A 21,321-nucleotide genomic window follows, 5' to 3' on the forward strand; every position below is an offset into this window, starting at 1 on the left:
TCGTTGTGGCCGTGGGCATACCTCCGAGCCACCGTCGGGACTCCGCCATTACCGCGGCCATGTCCACGACCCGGAGGAAATCACGGATGTGGGATTGACCAGAACCACCACAACCCGGAAGCACAGACGGACGAGGACTACAAACTGCGCCTACGGAATGGGCTGCCGGCCACCCGCCGCCGCGCCTGGAGTCACCCTTACCGGCGTGCCAAGCAGCCACTGCGGCTCTCCTCACCTCACCTCGCAGGTCTACTTCTACTGGCCGCAGTCGCGCCACAATCCGCCCTGCCTCGCGGTTTCCGCTCTGCCGAGTCATCGCACCGGCCTTGAGCCGTCGCACCTCCTCCGCCGTGCTGAGCCGCGGTCTCAATGGTCGGTCCAAACTGTCGGCGGGTCTGCCTCGCGCAGTCAGCCGTAGCCGTCCGAGGTCTGCTGTCGGCTCACGCGATGTGCTCTCGTGCTATGGCGTGATGGTTTCACTTTCCGCTGAAGAACTGACGCACATAGTATACACGTGCATAGGGCGCATGGGCTACGACCGAGGATGGTATCATCTAAAATTTTTTAGCGCCAGGTCACTGATTGGTGTTTGTGCATAGAGCTATGCGCACTATATATTTGAACGAGGGGCAGCACTACCCAAGTATGGTCTCTTTCCTGTGGAACAGTCACATAGAGAGGTGCATGTGCGCATGATTGCTTTGAAGACCACTCTCTCCATTAAAATATAGCTGACTGTGCAACGATGCCCTGAAAACATTATTTGGCACCGGTCTCACAATATGTGTTCGCAGCCTTGAAAAAAGCGGGACCCAAGAGGCCAATAAAATACTCAACCAGCCATCAACTACTTGCTTTACGTGAGTGTTTTTGGTCTGCTTCACTTCCTTCGGTGGGCCAGGGAGCTAATTGTTTACTGCTTTGTGAATTTGGCACCGGAGCAGCTACTTGCTTCGATTCCCAGAATCTTTTTTATGGCACCGGCTGGACAATGGAGGCACCAGTGCCAAATGAAGCAAAAATGTATTTGGCATCACTTTTGGCCTACATAGTGGAAGGCCTAAGTGGCCCTACATAGCTGAACTACAGGTTTGCAGTGGTAGACGCACTAATGATGGGTTACCAAACAAAGACCAAAAAAAACTACTACTTACTAGTAGAGTGCCCGTGCGTTGCCACGAGCTCTTAAAAAAGTTTACAAGAGTTACATGTTAAATTTCACATGTACAAACAATATAACACAAACACAATTATTGAATAATTGAAGTCCATTTTGCAATGAAAATTGATAACAAAAAAAAGACTAACGACATGTCCATGTAACAAACTAAGCGATGTCCATGCAAGTTTCAGACGCTTCTCAAGTCCTACTAACTATTTTTTATATGAGAAATATTAGGGATTAATATAAACAAAACATATGTTAAGATGAGAAAAACAATAGATATTTACCGTGTATATTTGATGAGAAAAAAATGCAAACAAACCTTCTTCAATCAAGTATATTTGTTTTTTTCTCTCAATTTTATTGTGATACCCTTAGTATATGAAAGTTAAGTATAAAAAATATTATTTTTTATGAACCATATTTAGTATATGTATACACTTTTATTGTTTCTGTCAGGTGTGTATACTTTTAATATCTATGTTTTTTTATCATAAATTCCTACACATGCGAGTCTAGCATTTCTATCGTTGAGCAAAATTTCCACACAAGGCCCAAATTATCACCCATGTTACATTTAGAGAGAGAGAGAGAGAGAGAGAGAGAGAGAGAGAGAGAGAGGTGCATACTGTCATCCATTTTAAACTTAATGGCATCCTCTGTGAATTTTTTTCATCTTTGCATCCAGCGCTGCTTTTGTCTCTTCTCCTTTAGCTATAATTCTGTCAACATCCTCATCTGTTATTGTGCTATCCTTGGAACTGAACACCATTTCCGCACCATATCTAACCATTTCCGCAGCTAATGAAAGCCCAGGTGCAGTGGAGAGTAAAAAAATGGAAGGATTTTTTCTCTAGCACACATTTCTTATCCTCTCTCTTTTGCTTTTTCTTTCTTTTACTCTCAACTTTTATTTGAGAGAATCTTTTACTCTCAACTTAACCACACCATAACTGAACTGCAACTCTGCAAGCCCGGACTGCAAGCCCAATTTGCTATCTCACACAGGAGCGGGTCACGCAAGTCATCTTCGTTCTTTCATTGAACCGAACCATACCACAGACTGAACTGAGCCTCCAAAAAAAGACTGAACCACGCCCAAGTTCCTGTCTCACAAAAGAAGGTCGATAGTTCAGGGGAGGTGAGGCAGAAAGGAAGGCAGCAGAGGATGGGCTAGCCTGCGAGCTGTGGCATAGAGATGGGGAGGAGCGGGAAGGATGGCAGAGAGCATGGCAGTTGGTGGTGAAGATCCGTCAGAAGGCAGACTCTGCACACTCTGCCGCTGTCCAATGTCGGCATCTCCCGTGCGCCGATGCGGATGCAGTCTACCGCGGGTCCATTTTCTGATGGAGTCTTGCAATGCTTCTTCACTATGTACAAAAAACACCATCTATTTAGAAACAGATGAAAGTTCAGCATGATCAGTTGGTCACACACCTCAAGAATCAATACATCAAGTCACCAAAACATCAGAAAATGGTCTATTAAACATGCCGACAGGTGAAAATGCAACAGTACACTGATCTTCTAAATTCTGCAACAAACTCTGAAATTGAATTTTTTTCATTCTGAATCTGTAGAGAAAACAGGAAGCTCAGGCTACTCGCCAAAACCTGACATTGAAGTCCATACCTATGCCAAGCTTATATACACCATCAGCATGAAGCACCTTCTCCCCCCAGTCTGAATACAGAAAGATGGATATGGAAACAAATCAATTATCTCCATAGCTTTCTACCCCATTGGCTTTTTAACATTCAGAAGACGTTTTCAGTACCGATTCTTCTAACTTGCAGCCCACAACCCGTCGCAAGTAACCGAAGCTGGGTAGAAAGAAGGCATCCAAATATGGATTGTTAGTGAAAATAAAGAATCACGAGGGTACTTTTGGCTGTTGCAAACCCACATATATGAGGGAAAGAGAGAGGCAACCTAGCAGCTAGCTAAGCCAGCAATGGTAGCTGTCGCTGCTTCTTGCTCCTACTGGTCAATGCTAGTCACTGCTCCTGCCTCAAGCAGCTGCGCATGCAGCCAACAACAATTCAGAGATATAAGATGACAGATAACAGAGAACCAGAAAGCAGGACGACGACACAGAGAAAAACGTTCAGATTGCAAATCGTGTATACCAAGCTATGCTATGCATTTTGGCATAAGTTGGTGGAATCACGCACATATTTCCTTTCAAGTAAAAGTAGTACTCAAGGTCTGAATTCAGTTTCAGAGAACAAAGCAAGCATACTGAAGTTCGATGACAGGTCGACGGAGGTTGACTGTCGTCTAGTCTTCTCGCACTGCATGATGCGCGCCTTCTCCTCTGCGATTCAGATTCGAACGTGGGTGAGCAATGGCCGTGTCAGGTTGTCCCTGCAGGGCACCTTGTCAGACAGTGCTGAACTTGTTGCCGGTGATGCTAGGCACTGGGGGGACGGCATGAACAATAGCATCAGCGGGAACGGCCTGACGAAGCATTGTTAAAAGCATTCATACAGAATATAATCTTCTAGATGATAACAATAAAAAATACAAATGTAGGAAAGCATTGTTACAGAATATATATTCTAATCCGTGATAAATAGAGATCTGAAACCATTGATCACATGCAAGAAAACAGGAGGAGGAGGTGCACAACTACATGTAGGGCATGCAGACGCCGCTGAATTCATGAGTTGTGGGCTCGTGTTGCTTCCGTCGATCTCGTCATCCCCAAAGTCAAGTATACTGTCATAACATCAATCATATATGTGTTGGCATTTTACTGTATCTGTTATGACAGGGATGGCCTTGCTTTAAATAGAGCATGTTCAAAGTGTGAGAGTTCAGTCAAACTCGACAAACTCATTGATGATGTCCAATTTACCAGGAATTGGGTTGTCTCATCCAAAGCTGCCACAACTACTTAGTTTGACCTAAACAAGGAAGGCATGGTCAAACAATTTAATTCCACGCGTAGCACATTCGTAAATCACATGACAGATGTACCACACCTCATGAATACATGGGTTTCAGATGATGGTGCATGGATCTGGTCCCAGCAATTACTACTCCATGTCTGTCAAAATATAAGGCGAATTAAATTTCCAAAAGTCAAAGTTTCCTACGTTTGATCAAATCTGTAGTAAAATACATCTAACACCTACAATACTAAAGGCCTGTTCGGACCCACTCCCACTCTATAATCTACGGAGTGGCCAGAAGGTCGCTCCGTCCGCTCAGCTCCGTGGCGAGGGCGTGGAGGCTTTCCGAACAGCCCCTAAATAAATCAAATATGAAAATATACTTTATCATGAATCTAATGATACTGATTTTCAATAGTAGATATTTATGTATTATTCTATAAACTTGGTCAAAAATAGGTAAGTTTGAATTTTTAAAAAATTAGTACACCTTACAAGTTCAAACTGAGGGGGGATTGAACATTTCTGTAAAGACATGACCTTTTCTTGAACTATCAAATGATGCATCATCCTAACCATTAGATCATTATCAATGTACGGTCCATAATCATTTGGGCACATCATAAAAATACTTTGTGACTGTGCGAGAATCTGTCGCTTACCCCGTCAGTGGCCAGGATGACGAACTGGTCCCGGGCGGTGATCCTCCTCTGCGTCACCTCCGGTGCCGAGATGACGTCGTAGTCCTTGACACAGTAGTCGCCGAACGCGCGCGACATGGCCAGCCCCGGCGCCTCCCGGTGGGGCACCCACACCCGGTGCACGCTGGGCTCGTCGTCGAGGCAGTGCACGCGGCCCTCACACTGCATGATGCGCGCCTTCTCCTCTGTGATTCAGATTCGAACGTGGGTGAGCAATGGCCATGTCAGGAATGGACTGTCCGTCTTCTAGTCTTGTTACGACGACTTACAGGGTAAGTCGGGCTTGAAGTCGACGGTGAGTTGGACGGCCGTGATGTCCCCGCGTCCAACGTGGTCGCAAGGACGGCCCGCGAGTTGCCGACGTTCGCGACCACCATCAGGTCGCCCTGCTTCACGATGGACAGAGCCGTGCAGCCGCTGTTGACGGCGTCGAGGCGCCGGCTCCGGCGGAGCTCCTCGTCCATGGCGGCGGCGGCGGCCAGGTAGGACTGCCTGAGGAGGTCGAACTGGCAGTCGCTGAGCCTCTTCTCGCCGTCGATGAGCGACGCCAGCGCGACAGCCTCTTGCCAGTGGCACAGAAGCGACTGCGGCAGCGACTCCCGGACGGCCTTGGCGACGTAGTGGCCCCACTGGCCGTGCCCGTTGAAGACGCCGCTGAAGATGGTGTCGTCCTGGCACCCGTATCCCTGGAAAGAGAAGAGAGCGACATGAGAAATTCAGAACAAACACGAATAACCCAATAACCAACTGTCTGTTCTTTATCAAACAAAAAAAAATGGGTAGTCACATGGAGTATTTATGAAATACAATGATTTTTGCAGTCTGAAAAACAATCAGCAAATCTGATCCTACTATGAAGATGTTGGAAATAACATTTTTACGTACGTAATTCAAGTTTTCTCCCATCACAATCAGTATGTTTTAGGCATTTAACTGTCCAAAGCAACTTTGGATTCAGATACCAAGAAACCCAACACCTTTTTGCTCCGGCAAATCAAGAAACGTGCCATCCCTTTTTTTGGCAGATACTACTCCTACGGACTGAAACCCCTAGAGGCAAAGGGCAAGCGCCATATCCAAGAAACTTGTGAGCAACATGATCCAGGATCGTCCCAAGAGGCAACACGTAATCTGGTGAATGAATGGCCTAACAAAACCGAACTAAACCATCTCACTCACAAAAATATCAGAGAAATGGTTAGGTGAACAACGGAGGGAGACGGGATCCAATCTCTATTCTATTTCGTGCACACGCAAGGCAAGCACTTGAAAACTGTTTCATTTCTTATGTGGCCAGAAATGAGAAGAAGAAGCCAGCGACCAGTCCCAAGTCCCAACGCTAACGTACCCTCGCCATTTTCTGTGGAACAGAGACCATGTCGCCGGCTCGTCTTGGCCACAATTAAAACCTCTTCTGCCTCTCGAGTAGCAGAAATTTGTGTTTGGAACGCGGGAATTAAATTGTGTGGCAAGAAGCTCCGTGCGGAGTACGTGGTGTTGCTGATCTTGACTACTACACGCCACCGGTAATATGTTGTGATAAACAGCGTAAAAAATCATTCGCATGCAACAGAGAGCAAGCAGGGAAGAAGCAGGGTAGCGGCAAACTCACCTCCCAGACGATGGAGGTGTCCTGGTTGGTGCCCTTCTCGCCGCGGCGGGAGCACGCGGCGGCGAACGTCTCAGAGCCCTCGCCCCAGAGCGTTGCTCCTCCTCCACCTTCCTCTCCTTTCCCAGAGACATGGGAACGGACCAGGCCCTGCAGCATCGACGAGATCTACCGCATTCTCGCTAGCCAAGATCAAGAGCCCCGCCCGATCGGCTGATTCTACAGAGAAGCTTCTTCTTCTTCCTCCTCCTCCTCCTTGCTCTCCCTCCCCTTCTTCCTCCCCTCTTCCATGGCTGGCACAAGGGACGCGATGAGAGGAACGGGAGGCAACGACTCATCCAGATCCAGATCGGACAGGGGTGAGTGTAGGGGAGGGGGGCGAGGCAGGCGGAGGGAGGGGCAACAGCGGAGCAGGGCGGCGGGGTACGGCGGCGGGCGGCGAACCCTAGAGAGGACCGAGCGACATCGAGCGATAGGAGAGGCCAGACGAGGGAGAGGGAGGAGTTGGATCGAGCGATGCGGAGGGGAAAAACCAACAGAGAGCACCGGACGAAAAAAATCAACGAAAAAAAACCGAACGAAAATAGTGGGACGAAAAAAAACCTAAAAGTGAGAGTACCAACTGCTTCATTAAAAATAGAGATGATCAAATCAGCCACTAACCAGGTTCCGCAGAGTGTCCTTCGTTCAAAGTCCCAAGAATTAAATCACTTCTATCCGACGGTGGTCACAGGAAGACCATGGTCGACAAGCATATCCAGAATTTTAAATAATCAGCTGAAGTTGACGGACAATGGTGCGGGTTATCTGTTTTTCGTCTGACTACATCAAGTATTATCCAGCATGAGTGTCCGTATTCATATGACAAAAAATACCAGGTGCTATTTATCCTATTTATTTTTTAAAAAGTGCATATTAATTCATCCGAACAAAACTACTTTGCCCTGCCATGTTTTATATGCAGGAGAATTATTTATTACAAAGCGGCATTATACCACGGAGATGGAGGCATGCCAACATCAATCGACACAGGTGGTCGTCCTTACTTAACAGACTCCTGCACCGGCTTACAACACTGCGACCGACTCATCTGTCTGTGCCGCCTCTGATGATGCGGTCGTTTTACTGTCCGCCCTGCGGTCCGGCCTATTCAACGTGCCGGGTTGACTAACGGACGCCGCTGAGGATCATAAATACATCAGGTGAGATCCATCCAGTACATTTTTATTGCTTTCTTTAAAAGAGCAATTACTCTGGCTTGCAAATTCTCCAGTGCAGGATAGGTTATATCACTGAGATGTTGAATGACTCATACCGGTTTATATCACGGTCAAAAATGGAGAGTCTCAAGCCAACTCCTCGAGTAGTCTTAAGACTTGGAGGCTACAATGACATGAATCGGGAACTCCGGGTCATTGGAGGGAATGATAACCCGGTTCTGGAAGACACCGCCATATTGATGGAAATTTAAAGACCGTCAGAAAATTGTGGGTTCAAAATAAAGATTCTGGCTTAAAATCCGGTTCAAGAGACATCTCTCTCCTGCAAAGCTTTGAAAGCTCTCAAATACGGTTCAAACATCTGGCTCAAGGTAAATTTGTCTCTTACAAAGCTTTGAAGCTCTCAAATCCGGTTCAAAATCCGGCTCAAGGTAATTTTTTCTCTTACAAAGCTTTGAAGCTCTCAAATCCAGATCAAAATTCGGCTCAAGGTAAATTTATCTCTCACAAAGTTTTGAAGCTTTTAAATCCGGTTTAAAGTTTCGGTTTAAAAATAATTAATCTCTCGCAAGTTCAAGTTCTCAAAAAGATTAAAGGGTGCCAAAAAGAGCTTGCTGCCATGATGCACGGTTCAAACATGGGTATCCCGCCTTACGGCCTATCTTATTATGGTCACTTGGGGGCTTCCTGCTCATCGAGCATACTGTCAATACCCTCTTGATCTGCGCAATGCCAAAACTTATATGGTCACTTGGGGGCTTCCTGTTCAAACATAGGTCGTATTCGAACCAAAGAGAACATAGCCGTCGTAACCCTTTTGATCGGCGCAAAGCCAAACTCACTAGGGGGCTTCTTGATCGTATCTGAATCATAGCTTAACCCCTTTTGGGTCCGACTTGGATCGTATTCAAATCAGGGTTGTTAAAAACCTCTCAAGGTCATTTGGGGGCTTCCTGTTCAAACATAGGTCGTATTCGAACCAAAGAGAACATAGCTGTCGGTACCCTCTTGATCGACGCAACGCCAAAGCCACCAGGGGCTACATGATCGTATTCGAATCCTAGCTTAACCCCTTTGGAATGGTTTACTGATCGTATTCGAATTAGAAACCTCGATTTTATTTGGTTTAAGTTTTTGCAAACAACCTTTTGGGTTTTGAGACTTTTTGCTCATATCTGAAGCATATAAGTGTGGTTTTGTTTAAATCCGGCTTGGCTTTGGACGATAAGTCGCCAGCATGTGACAATCATCATATATTTGGAAGTATTGGCTTCTAAGGATTGGGTTATCACCCTTACTGCACAGGTCATGTAAACCGACAGTACAAATTCAATATCACAATGGTTATATGTGGGATATTATGACCCGCCCTGCGGTAAAACCGCCAAGGGGTCTTGTAATTTACTTGTGTGCAGGATAAAGATTACATTTGGGTGGTTACCCGCCCTGGCTTTTGACGTTAAGTCGCCAGGGCATATGTTGTTTAAACTCTGTGCAGAATTTACAGAGCTATGACTTACATAAATGATTAAGTTCCAGCCCATCATCAAAGATTGAAATTGGTGTCTCAAAAGGGTTATCAATTCTTGATTTTCTCAAAGGCTATAAGCCGCCGGGTTATAAAAATTCCGGTTTACAATGGAGGCGTATTAAATCGCCAGCGGTCAAGAGTCGCCGGGTATTTAAACTCCGGATTTACTTGTTAACAGATAAGGTATTTGAATCTTTAAATAGCCAAACCTGGCTGGATTTTCATCATGATATTGAATGATTGAGGTTTTCAAACCGGGTTATATTATTCAAATCTTTAAATAGCCAACATGGCTGGATTTTTATTATGGTTATCAATAACCAATATTACGATTGAGGTTTTCAAAGTCACTTCAGCGCAATGGATATTATTTTATCAATGGAAGGAATAGTCCCGAGTCGCTGCAGGCTTACGACCCGGCACTTGGGGGCTACATTATTCAAGTTGAGATTACATCAAATATACAAGTCTCATGTCGCTGCAAGCATGCACCATGACACTTGGGGGCTAATGCAAAGTCATTTTTACTGGCCTTATTGAAGACCCGACTCATCACATTGTAATGAGTCGGCCCTTGTGTAAGTGCATCTAGTGCCACCCCTAGTTGGTTTTGGAGTATTGACGACAGACCTAGTTGAGGGACTAATGTGTTTGTAAGAATTGCAGGATAACACAGGTAGAAGTCCCTCATTGATTCGGTTTTACTACCAGAGAGGACCCCTAAAAATGTATGAAGACATTGAAGTCAAAGGTGGTATATGAAGATATTCACATTGAAGACTATGACAAAAGAAGACACGTTATGAAGCCTATGGAGCTCGAAGACTTAGATCTTTCGCAGTTCTTTTTCTTTTGTGTTGAGTCATAGGAACCACCGTACTGTTAAGTGGGGTCCAGGAGAACTAGTCAGAATGACTGAAGTGATGCCTAAACCAAAAACCTATGTCTTCAAGTGAAGACAATGCGAGCGAATCTTGTCCAGAGCCGGACAAGTCAGCTTTGCTTGTAGCCCAAGTAAAGTTGCCATGAGAGTTTGAAATCTGACCATTGAGACACGTGTCAGTTCCTTAGTGACCCAGGGTCATTTCGGACAAATCAGGTCGGGTTGCCAAGTGGCTATAAATAGCCCACCCCCTACAACCATAAACAGTTGGCTGCTCAGATTGAGAGTACGGCTTTTGTCATTTGAGAGCAACCCACCTCGAAGCCTTTGAGAGAAAATCCCTAGCGAGGAAAAAGCCCTAACCACCCAGAGCCAGAGAACATTGGGCATCACTTAAGTCTTCTTGTCTGTGTGAACTGAAGACTTATTACACTTGAGGATTGTGAATCCCCCAGACGGTTAGGCGTCGCGTTCAGAGCATCCAAGAGACATTGTGGATTGCCAGTGAACAAAGTCTGTGAAGGTTTGGGAGTCTACCTTGAAGACTTACCAGAGTGATTGGGCGAGGACTATGTGACCTTAGCTCAAGGAGAATACGGTGAGGACTTGGTGTCCTGAGCTGTGTGTTCAGGACTGGGTGTCCGGGACTGTGTGTCCTAAGGTTTAAATACCTAGCCGCTCCAACCAGACGTACAGTTGTCACAACAACTGGAACTGGTCCAACACATCATTGTCTTCAATGAGTCACTGGTTTCATCTTCACTTCCTTTTACTTACTGATCACTCATTGTGAAGTCATTGCGTGCCTGTTCTATCTTTTGTCTTCACAACGCGAGTGTATGATCTGTTTGGCTTCATATTATCTTCCTACCTGATCCTAATTACACTACAGCTATTTGTCACTGTGCTTTCACTCTGTTGATACTTGACCATGGCTTGCCTAGTGTAGTCTAACTTCCGCTGCATAGTAATAGGCATATCTCTACTGTTTGTCTTCATAATTTCCACGTTTTGAAGACTTTCATAAAAATCGCCTATTCACCCCCCCTCTAGTCGATATAACGCACTTTCAATTGGTATCAGAGCAAGGTGCTCCCTTGTTCTATGTGATTCGGTTTAACCACCTGGAGTTTTAGCTATGTCGATTGCAGGGATAATCAAAGTCTCCGCTGCGTGCCCCGTCTTTGATGGAACTGAATATCCCTACTGGAAGAATAAGATGCGCATGCATCTTGAAGCCATTGACGTCGACCTATGGTATGTCGTTGAGAATGGCGTTCCCAAGGTTGGAGAAGGTGTCACTGCTGCTGATGCCAAGAAGTTCACTCAACTGGACTCTACTGCCAAAAATATCATCTGTGGTCATCTGACAAAAGGACAGTATGGCCGTGTGAGTGCCTTGAAGACATCCAAGCTGGTCTGGGACTGGCTCTCCAAGGTCAATGAAGGCATCTCAACCTAGAGAGATCAGAGAATCAGTGTTCTTCGCAACCTCTTCAACCGCTTCAAGCAAAATGACAATGAGAATGTCCAGCACACATTTGACTGGCTCACTAACATCACAAATGAGCTTCAAGCCCTCGGCGCCACTGAGATCACCAAACATGAAATCATCAAGACGCTGCTGAGATCACTTGATAGTTCGTTTGACATCCTAGCCCTGATGATTCAAGAATGTCCTGATTTCAAGACACTCGATCCGTCTGACATACTTGAGAGGCTCAACACACATGAGTTTCAGCTTTCTGAGAAAAGAGATATCTACGGTCCAAACTATGGGCGAACTCGTGCCTTGAAGGCAAAAGCTGTTTCCTCATCTGAAGAAGAATCTGACAGCAGTTCTGATGATCCTGAAGACATTGGAAGGGAACTTGCAATGCTAGTGAAGAAGTTCCAAAAATTCACCAAGAAGAAAGGCTTCAGAAAATCTTCACGATCAAGCTCAAGGAATGATGAAGCTTCTGCTCATGACTACAAGAAGAAAACATGTCACAAGTGCAAGAAAACTGGACACTTCATCTCTGAGTGTCCACAGTGGGACAATGAGAACAGAAGGAAGAAGAAGAGCAAGGAATATGATTCTGACGACAAGAAGAAGAAGAAATACTCAAAGTCTTCTTCCAAGTCTTCCTCAAAGTCTTCATCACACAAGAAGAGCTCATCTGGCAAGGCACGTGCGTTTGTTGGCAAGGAAATGGATTCAGAGGAGGAGTCCGCTTCTGAGGAGGCAGAGGTGGAGTCTGAGGAGGAGTCTGATTCTGGCATTGCGAGTCTGGCTACAGCATACGTCGCCAAGTCCATCTTCAACACTGAAGACAATGACTTCATCACCGACACCGATGCAAATGACAAGAACGACTCCACTCCTACCTACTGCTTCATGGCACGTGGTGCCAAGGTAAACACACGCACTACTCGCTATCAAACATCTAGTGACGATGACTCTGACTGTGATTCAAAATCCAGCTACAAAACACTTGCTAAAATTGCAACTGAACAATAGAAAGCTATGGAACATATTCAAAAACTGTTAGACAGAAGCGATGATCTGTTGGGTGCTGAAATGACTCGATCTGAATCCTTAATTGAAGACATAAAAAATCTTCACGTTAAGTATCAGGAACTTGAAGATCTTCTTGATACTCTCTCAACAACTCATGAAAAGCTTTCCTATGATTATCTTCAAAGGAAGCAAGAACTTGAGAAATTGAGAGCGGCTCATGAAGATCTTCAAAAGGAAAACGAGTAACTTCACACCGAACAGATCAGTTCCGCTCGAACCACCATGTCTTAAATGCATTGAGCGTGATAATGCTACTTCTGTTGCTGAATGTTCCACTGCTACTGCTGTTGCAATATCTTCAACTGTTGATGTGGTAACTAACCCCTCTGCTGAGGATACCACTGCTATTGCTGATGAGAATGCTAGTTGAAGACATTGCTTGAAACAGGGATGTACAAAAGTCTTAAAGGACATCAGACATTATGTGATGTCCTCAAGAAGCAGATTCTGAACCAAAACCCTAGGAAAGAGGGTGTTGGGTTCGTAAGGAAAATAAATGCAGATGGCTCTTACTGGAAACCTGAGCAGTACTCCAAAACCACATGGGTTGCTGCAAAGGAACTTTCAGCAGATCCATCCAATCTATCTGGCTTCACTTGTGCTAACCCCATTATCATTGATGAATCCTTTGATGCAAACTATAAACTGTTTAAGAATCATAATGGTGAAGTGTTTGCCAGGTACATTGGTACTAACTGCAGGAATGGACCGCCTATGAAGAAGATCTGGGTTCCGAAAACGTGTCTGGAAAATCTTCCTGTGAATGTCTTCATGACACCTCACTTGAAGAAGACAAACCTCAGACCAAAGGCTTCATACGGTCCAAAGGCTTCATACAAACAGAGGACTCACCTGAGTCACACTAACGCAAATGTTTTGCAGGGAAACCATACTCAGGCATATGAATATGAGAGCGGTTCATCGAACCGTCATGTTCATATGACCAAAAATTATTCTGCTTATTCTTATGAGTATTATTGTCCACCTGCAAGACTGTTTGCTAAGGCTTCAAAGCCAAAATTCTCAGATGCTGCACTTAGACTTATTGCTTCTAAGCCACCCTTGAAGATGTGGGTGGTTAAGAAAGCTTAACTCTCTTTTGCAGGGAAAGGTCTCCAGCAAAAAAACAAAATCTTCTGACGCTATTGCCGGGGACCTTAAAAACCTTGTAGGGCGCAAGATAAAATGCCCAAATGGCATCATTATGTACTTCGTTCGTGAATCGCATGCTACTCTCCCTATTAGTCCTAATCTGGATCTAAGTTTTCATAACCCACTGGTTCGTCAAATGTTTTTGCTTCACAATTCTCTTCATGAAGCCTATCCCCCTAACTGCACTGTAGTGTACGACACCAGCGTCTTCAAAGTCTTCAGAATGGATTATTGACAGTGGGTGTACAAATCACATGACTGGCAAAAGAAGTCTTCTTATGGACTCAACCTTACGTCCATCCGACAAGAGCCACATCACATTTGCTGACACTGGTAAAAGTAAGGTATTGGGTCTAGGTAGAGTTGCAATCTCAAAGGATCAACACATGGATAAAGTCATGCTTGTTGAATCCCTTGGTTTCAACTTAATGTCTGTCTCAATGCTTTGCGATTTGAACATGATCGTAATGTTTGGAAAATATCGTTGCCTTGTACTAATGGAATCTGACAAGTCTCTAGTGTTTGAAGGGTATCGAAAAGATGATCTGTACGTGGTAGATTTCTCAGCAGGGCCACAACTTGCAGTATGACTTCTTGCAAAAGCTTCAGAATGCTGGCTTTGGCATCGGAGGCTTGGGCATGCTGGCATGAGGAACCTCCACACCCTTGCGAAGAAGAAGCATGTCATAGGCATCGAGGGCGTCAAGTTCAAGAAAGATCACTTATGCAGTGCCTGTGAAGCAGGGAAGATGACTAGGGCAAAACATCCCTCGAAGACAATCATGACCACTACTCGACCCTTCGAACTGCTTCACATGGATCTTTTCGGTCCCACTCACTACTCAACTTTTACTACTACTGCTTGCCTCTATGGCTTCGTCATTGTTGATGATTACTCTAGATATACTTGGGTGCACATAATCCTTTACAAGACTGAAGTGCAGGATGTCTTCAGACGCTTCGCCAATCGTGCTATGAACAATTTTGGCGCCAAGATAAAGCACATCAGAAGTGACAATGGCACTGAATTCAAGAACACTGGCCTTGATACATATCTTGATACCTTGGGCATCACACATGAATTCTCAGCTCCATACACGCCACAGCAGAATGGCGTCGTCGAACGCAAGAACAGAACACTCATTGAGATGGCCAGAATGATGCTAGATGAATACAAGACTCCAAGAAAATTCTGGACTGAAGCCATTGACACTGCATGCCATACAATCAATCGTGTTTATCTTCACAAGCTTCTGAACAAGACATCTTATGAGCTCCTTACTGGCAAAAAGCCAAATGTCAGTTACTTCAGAGTATTTGGCGGAAGGTGCTGGATCAAGGACCCACATCACACCTCAAAATTTGCACCAAAAGCACATGAAGGTCTTATGCTTGGATATGGAAAGGATTCGCACTCCTACAGAGTCTTCAATCTCTTTCATTACAAAGTGGTTGAAACAGTGGATGTGCGGTTCGATGAGACAAATGGTTCACAAAGAGAGCAACTGCCAAATGTGCTAGAAGAGATTCCAGCTAGTGAATCAATCAAGCTAATGGGAACTGGAGAGATTATACCCTCTGAAGCTCATCCTGAAGAAGAACTTATCATCTCAGCACCTGATCAACATGAAGACAATGCTCAGCTTGAAGACATTCCTCCCAACAACAACACAGATCAGCAAGAGCAAAGTCTTCGCCCTGTACATCCTCGTGTTGCCAATGAAGTGCAGATTGACAGAATAATTGACAGCATCAATGCACCTGGTCCACTCACTCGTTCAAAGGCAACTCAGCTAGCAAATTTCTGTGGGCACTTCGCATTCGTCTCAATATCAGAACCCAAGAAAGTTGAAGAAGCCTTCATGGAACCTGAATGGATTCAAGCTATGCAAGAAGAGCTTCAATAGTTTGAGCTGAATAATGTATGGGAATTGGTCAAGCGTCCTGATCCATGGAAGTACAACATAATAGACACCAAATGGATATACCGCAACAAGCAAGATGAGCATGGTCAAGTTGTCAGAAACAAAGCTCGTCTCGTTGCTCAAGGATATACTCAAGTGGAAGGCATTGACTTCGATGAAACATTTGCTCCTGTGGCTAGGCTTGAAGCCATACGCATACTGCTGGCCTATGCAAATCATCATAACATTCTTCTATATCAAATGGATGTGAAGAGTGCCTTTCTCAATGGCAAGATTGAAGAAGAAGTGTATGTTGCACAACCGCCTGGCTTTGAAAATCCAAAACATCCTGACATGGTATACAAGCTCAACAAGGCACTGTATGGCCTCAAACAAGCCCCTGGGGCCTGGTATGACACACTCAAATACTTCCTGAAGAGCAAAGGCTTCATACCTGGTTCCCTAGATCCCACTCTTTTCACGAAGACATATGATGGTGAACTGTTTGTGTGCCAAATATATGTGGATGACATTATCTTCGGCTGCACCAATCAGAAGTACAGTGAAGAGTTTGGATATATGATGCAAGAGCAATATCAGATATCCATGATGGGGGAGCTGAAGTTCTTCCTCGGTCTTCAAATACGACAACAACGCAATGGCATCTTCATATCTCAAGAGAAGTATCTCAAAGATTGCCTGAAGAAGTTCGGTATGCAAGACTGCAAAGGCTTCACAACACCAATGCCAGCCAAACATCATCTGGGTCCCGACGACAATGGTAAAGAGTTCAACCAAAAGGTATACCGCTCCATGATTGGTTCTTTGCTTTATTTATGTGCATCTAGGCCAGATATTATGCTTAGTGTTTGCATGTGTGCTCGACTTCAAGCGGCACCAAAGGAGTCGCATCACTTAGCTGTGAAGCGAATTCTTCGATATTTGGCTCACACCCCAACTCTAGGATTATGGTATCCAAAGGGCTCAGAGTTTGATTTGGTTGGATTTTCGGATGCTGATTATGCTGGTGACAAAGTTGATCGCAAGTCTACATCAGGCACATGTCACTTTCTGGGACGATCACTTGTATGTTGGTCTTCAAAGAAGTAGAACTGTGTATCTCTCTCCACTGCTGAATCTGAATACATTGCTGCTGGATCTTGCTGCGCTCAGCTTCTGTGGATGAAGCAAACACTCAAGGACTATGGCATTCATCTGAAGCAAGTGCCACTTTACTGCGACAACGAAAGCGCCATCAAGATTGCAAACAACCCAGTTCAGCACTCGAAGACAAAGCACATTGAAATTCGTCATCACTTTCTCAGAGATCATGTTGTGAAGGAAGACATTGATATCATACACGTCAACACTGAAGAGCAATTGGCAGATATCTTCACCAAGCCCTTGGATGAGAAGAGGTTTTGCAAGTTACAGTGTGAGCTAAATATCCTGGAATCCTCAAATGTCCTGTGATCAGGCACACATCCTAACACTTATGCATATGATGACTTAGATGTGCAACACACAAAGTAAAGTATATCTTCAATCAATGAAGATATACATTCTAAGTGTGAATACATTAATGTGGAATTTGAATTCGGAGCGCCACGATAATTGTGCGCCATGTCTGGGTCTAATACTTCCTATACGGTGGGTAACGCCACCACCAAACGTTCCATTTTGAAGTGTTTCACTCATGGCGTTACCTTGCAATGTCTTCACATTTGATTTGGCTTCAAACTCAACATATTTTCATGATTATCTTCACTATGTTGACTATATATATATATATATATATATATATATATATATATATATATGCTAGTGTTCTGTCCTCTACAGCATTCACTTATAGCTATGTCTTCGTGTTGAATCTTTTGAACTAAGTGAATGTGATCGGACCCCAAACTTCTCTATGCTTTCTATCTCAAACTCTATCTCTCTAAGTCATATGCATTCTATTGAAACTGTCGAATGTCTTCACTGTGTCCTTGTCAGCAGAAGATATAGAGACAACCATAAAGTCCGTTTTCAATGCTCATTCCTCCACATAAAATCCGGAGAAGCAGGAACGACCGCCCGACAATCCAGGCGTGCGTGGGACGTGGAACAAACCCCAAACTTCCGCAAACTGGCCACGCGTTCCTCATATGCGAATCGCCAGGGGCACCTGTGTAATAGCACAGTGCCACCCCTGTGCCTATAATTCACACTTACCGCGGTCATTATCTCCTTCTTCCACCATCGCACGAACCCTAGCGCCACCGCTAGCTCTCGACGACGCCGGTGACGAAGCGCTTCGCTGCCGCAACCTCTCCGACGCCGTCTTCACGCCGATCGCGGACATCTTCCTCTCCGCCGTCGCCGTAGGTGTCTTCCATCGCCAAGTTAGGGCATGGAGGATTGAACTGCTCGGCATCATCTCCCACTCCGTCTAGCAGTTCCAAGTGTGGTAAATAAAACTTCTTTTTTACAGCCCCTTTTGATCTCATGGTTCTGTCACTTTCTACCATAAGAAGTTTCTCTTCACACAAGTTAGATCTCTCAATCTGCATCTCATAACATGCCTAGAATATTCAGTTGTGCTTCATGAAGTAGTTAGATTCCTCACTTGTACTGATCTATGGGTTCGTACAAATCTGGAACCAACTTCTTATCTATGAGTGAATGTCTTCGCACGATAAGGTCAATGTCTTCTAAACTGATTTATCTTCAAAATCTTCTGAGAATGCATATGACCTCTTCCCCTTCCCTCGCACCTTAATGCTGTCACAGGTACATGTCCGTGGGATAATCCTTTGGTTCTCATAGTCTGCATTCATTTGCAGAATTCCTACAGCATCACATAAATTCTCCTGAAGCCATTTCCTGTTGGTCCAGCAAAAGAAAGCCTTTGAAGCCTTTGAAAGTTTTGAAGCCTTTCAAGTTAAAGTTTATGGCTTCAGAAGCAGCATCAAGGAAGGGGGGCAGACAGAGACGTGGAGGAACATCCAAAGATCTGCCTGATGAACTGGCAGAAATGTATAAAATAGATCCTGAAGAGAATTATGGGCAGCGCAAGACCCGAATCCAATGGATTCGACGCTATTGGGCAGAACAATGGTTCAAATACCGCTTCACAACCCAAGAGTATGCTGAGAAAAGTGCCATCAAAAGACCGTGGGGAGACATCTTATACAAGAACCTTGTACCCAGGTCTAAAGATGAAGCTATTGCCCAAAGCTTCTATCCATGCATGGTCCGTGGGCCACAGCCTGATGATGCACATCTGTCGTCACTACTCTGGTGTCGTGACGACAATCTGTTCAAGCGCAACTTCTAGTTTGCCCAACAATCAGCGAAGCAGAACAAGAAGAAATTTGGGTTAGACTTCAACCCTGGTCCCTCAGCACCAAGGGCAGATGGCACACGCGACGCAGAACCCGATATCATCGGTCCGTATGCCAACCTTGAGGGCCTCATCACCCGCATCTTAGTCCAAGGGACTGCCGTGAATGACCCTCCAGCTGACTCTGAGTCTGATGAAGCTCCTGCTGTATTGAAGCCAAAGCAGTCGAAGAAGCCAAAAGCTTCAAAGCCGGCCCCTTCAACAAAAATCTCAAGGGCGAAGCCATTGGCAACTGCACCTCCTGAAGACAGTGTGCAGTCTGAAGACGTATCCCGCGTCTCCAAGCCCCAGAAGGCCAAGATGCCTCAGCCACACACCGGCAAAGAGCTCACAGCTGCTGCCATTCTGCGTAGCGAAGCCATTGATCTGTCGAGTGATGAAGATCTTGGAGATGACGCTCTCGAGCAGCTCATCAAGAGCAAAGAAGAAGCTGAAATCTTCAACAATTTGCCTCTCTTTGATGTCGCCATCATCCACAACTTCATCGACGAATGATTTGCCACACCAAACATCAGCTTCGAAGATCTGCAGCTGCCTGTTGGCCTCAGCGTCGCCTTCCAAGGCGCAATTGCTTCAGAACTTGCAATTGCCCAGCGCATTGTTGAACTGAAGCAGAAAATTGATCATGAAAAGGCTCAGTTCAATAAGAATATGGCCAAGCTCAGCGTGCAAGAATTGAAGAGCTTCAAGATCATGTTGCATGAGCTTAAGGAAAACTTTCTGAAGAAGCGTGCAGAAGCTCAGGGTTCACATGAGCGGATGAAGTCTCTGGCTGAAAGATGTGTGCAAGCCAACAATGAGGCCGAGAAGCGCAAGGCACTTGGGCGTCCTGGCATTGACCCCAAGATGGCCGCGAAGAAGAAGAAGAAGCCTGCTATGGCTGAACCAGAGGCACCAAGGCAAGAAGCAGTTCCAATAGTCTTCCCAACTGCAACGACTGGCTCGAAGCCAAAGAGCCGGTCAACCGCTTCAGAGCTCAAGAAGACGCGAACTGCAGAGGCTGAAGCCAGGAAGCGGAAACACTCTGAAGCCTCTCCTTCTGCCCCCACTCAGAAGAAGTGAAAGATCAAGAAATCTCGGGCTGCTCCCACAGAGACCTCGACGGTTGAACCCCTTTCTGTCGTCTATCCTGACGCAGAACGACAACTGACAGTTCATGAGCCTGCTTCCACAGAGGCTCCTGAAGCTGAAGACATACCAGCAGCCGACCCCATCGCTGCTGAAGACATTGGTCATCAGGACAATGTACAAGATGATGCAACCCTTCCTTAGTATGAACACAACAAACTCATCAGCATTGGTCGTCCTCTGACGCCAATTGCACAAGATGCGTCATGGGCGGATCGGCCTCAAGAGGAAGAAGACAATGAGGCCCAGCCCACTCCAACCCCACAGGCGTCGTCTGCATTCCGCAGGCTTCGCAAAGGTCCAAGGCCTCAAGTCTATGCTGAAGACATTCCGGATGCATCAGCCGCAGAAGAAGCAGCACAAGAGCCCACTCCTATGCTCCACCAAGAAGCAGTTCTTCAGGAGAACATGCTTGTGACCGACCCTCCAGCTAGTCAAGCGGAGGCTGAAAATATTGAGGCTGCCACAACCAACACTGAAGCCAATGTGGAGCCCTCCCCACCAAAAGCTTCCGAAGATAGCGAAGCTACTGATCCAGACACTTCTGTTCCTGAGTCTGCTACAGGTCCTCAATTTGATTACCATGTTGAGCACAGGCCTCATGTCTAGAAGCCAGTCCCAAGGCTACCGAGGTTCCCAGGTCCTGCATCAGCACCTGGCTCCTTTAACATCAATAGCTTCAAGGCAGATAATACGTTCTTCAACAGCTCCTAGAACCCCTATTCAAGGGAAAGGATTTCATCAGATAGGTTCTGGAGCTATCCTCAGCGCAGCTACTATTCATGCATCCTATACAACCAAGGTCGCATCTTCCCGCACAAGCGCCTTGATGTTGAAGCCATTGCTGGTCTGCCCTGTTTAGAGGAAGCATTGGATTGCTTTAAGCAAGTGGGTCTGCTGCAGTTTGTAACTGATGAAGAGCACTGGAACGAAGAGCTTCTGCTGCAATTCTATGCCACCCTCCACATCAAAGGATACAACAGAGATCCGAAGACTTGGGCCCTGGAGTGGATGACCGGCAATGTCCATCACGAAGCCAATGCATTTGATATCATTGAGCTCACCGGCCTGCCCACTCCTGGCAAACTCTTTGAGGAAGGCTGTCCACTACACACTAAAGCTCTTGAGAGCATATTCCAGAGGCCTGAACCGAATATGAGTCAGATGCTCTCCATGATGA

General features: G+C 45.5%; 1 protein-coding gene across 5 annotated transcripts; it reads right to left on the reverse strand.

Moving 5' to 3' along the window:
• Positions 1 to 1,004: 1,004 nt before the first annotated feature.
• LOC123151827 (probable protein phosphatase 2C 48) lies at positions 1,005 to 6,901 on the reverse strand. Of its 5 annotated transcripts, none has more exons than XM_044571470.1 (8): positions 6,376 to 6,901; positions 5,033 to 5,449; positions 4,725 to 4,948; positions 3,408 to 3,532; positions 3,098 to 3,184; positions 2,943 to 2,988; positions 2,798 to 2,848; positions 1,005 to 2,535 (listed from the first exon to the last, which is right to left on the reverse strand). In XM_044571470.1, the coding sequence occupies exons 1-3, from the start codon at positions 6,529 to 6,531 to the stop codon at positions 4,778 to 4,780; spliced, it is 744 nt and encodes a 247-aa protein (XP_044427405.1). In that variant the 5' UTR covers positions 6,532 to 6,901; the 3' UTR covers positions 1,005 to 2,535; positions 2,798 to 2,848; positions 2,943 to 2,988; positions 3,098 to 3,184; positions 3,408 to 3,532; positions 4,725 to 4,777. The 5 variants fall into 5 exon arrangements, with proteins under 5 accessions (XP_044427405.1, XP_044427404.1, XP_044427403.1 ...); XM_044571469.1 differs by having other exon boundaries at positions 3,408 to 3,585; XM_044571468.1 differs by having other exon boundaries at positions 3,408 to 3,625.
• Positions 6,902 to 21,321: the final 14,420 nt, after the last annotated feature.

The sequence above is a fragment of the Triticum aestivum genome, chromosome 7A (genome assembly GCF_018294505.1).
Source record: "Triticum aestivum cultivar Chinese Spring chromosome 7A, IWGSC CS RefSeq v2.1, whole genome shotgun sequence".
In the NCBI taxonomy this organism is placed as follows: domain Eukaryota; kingdom Viridiplantae; phylum Streptophyta; class Magnoliopsida; order Poales; family Poaceae; genus Triticum; species Triticum aestivum.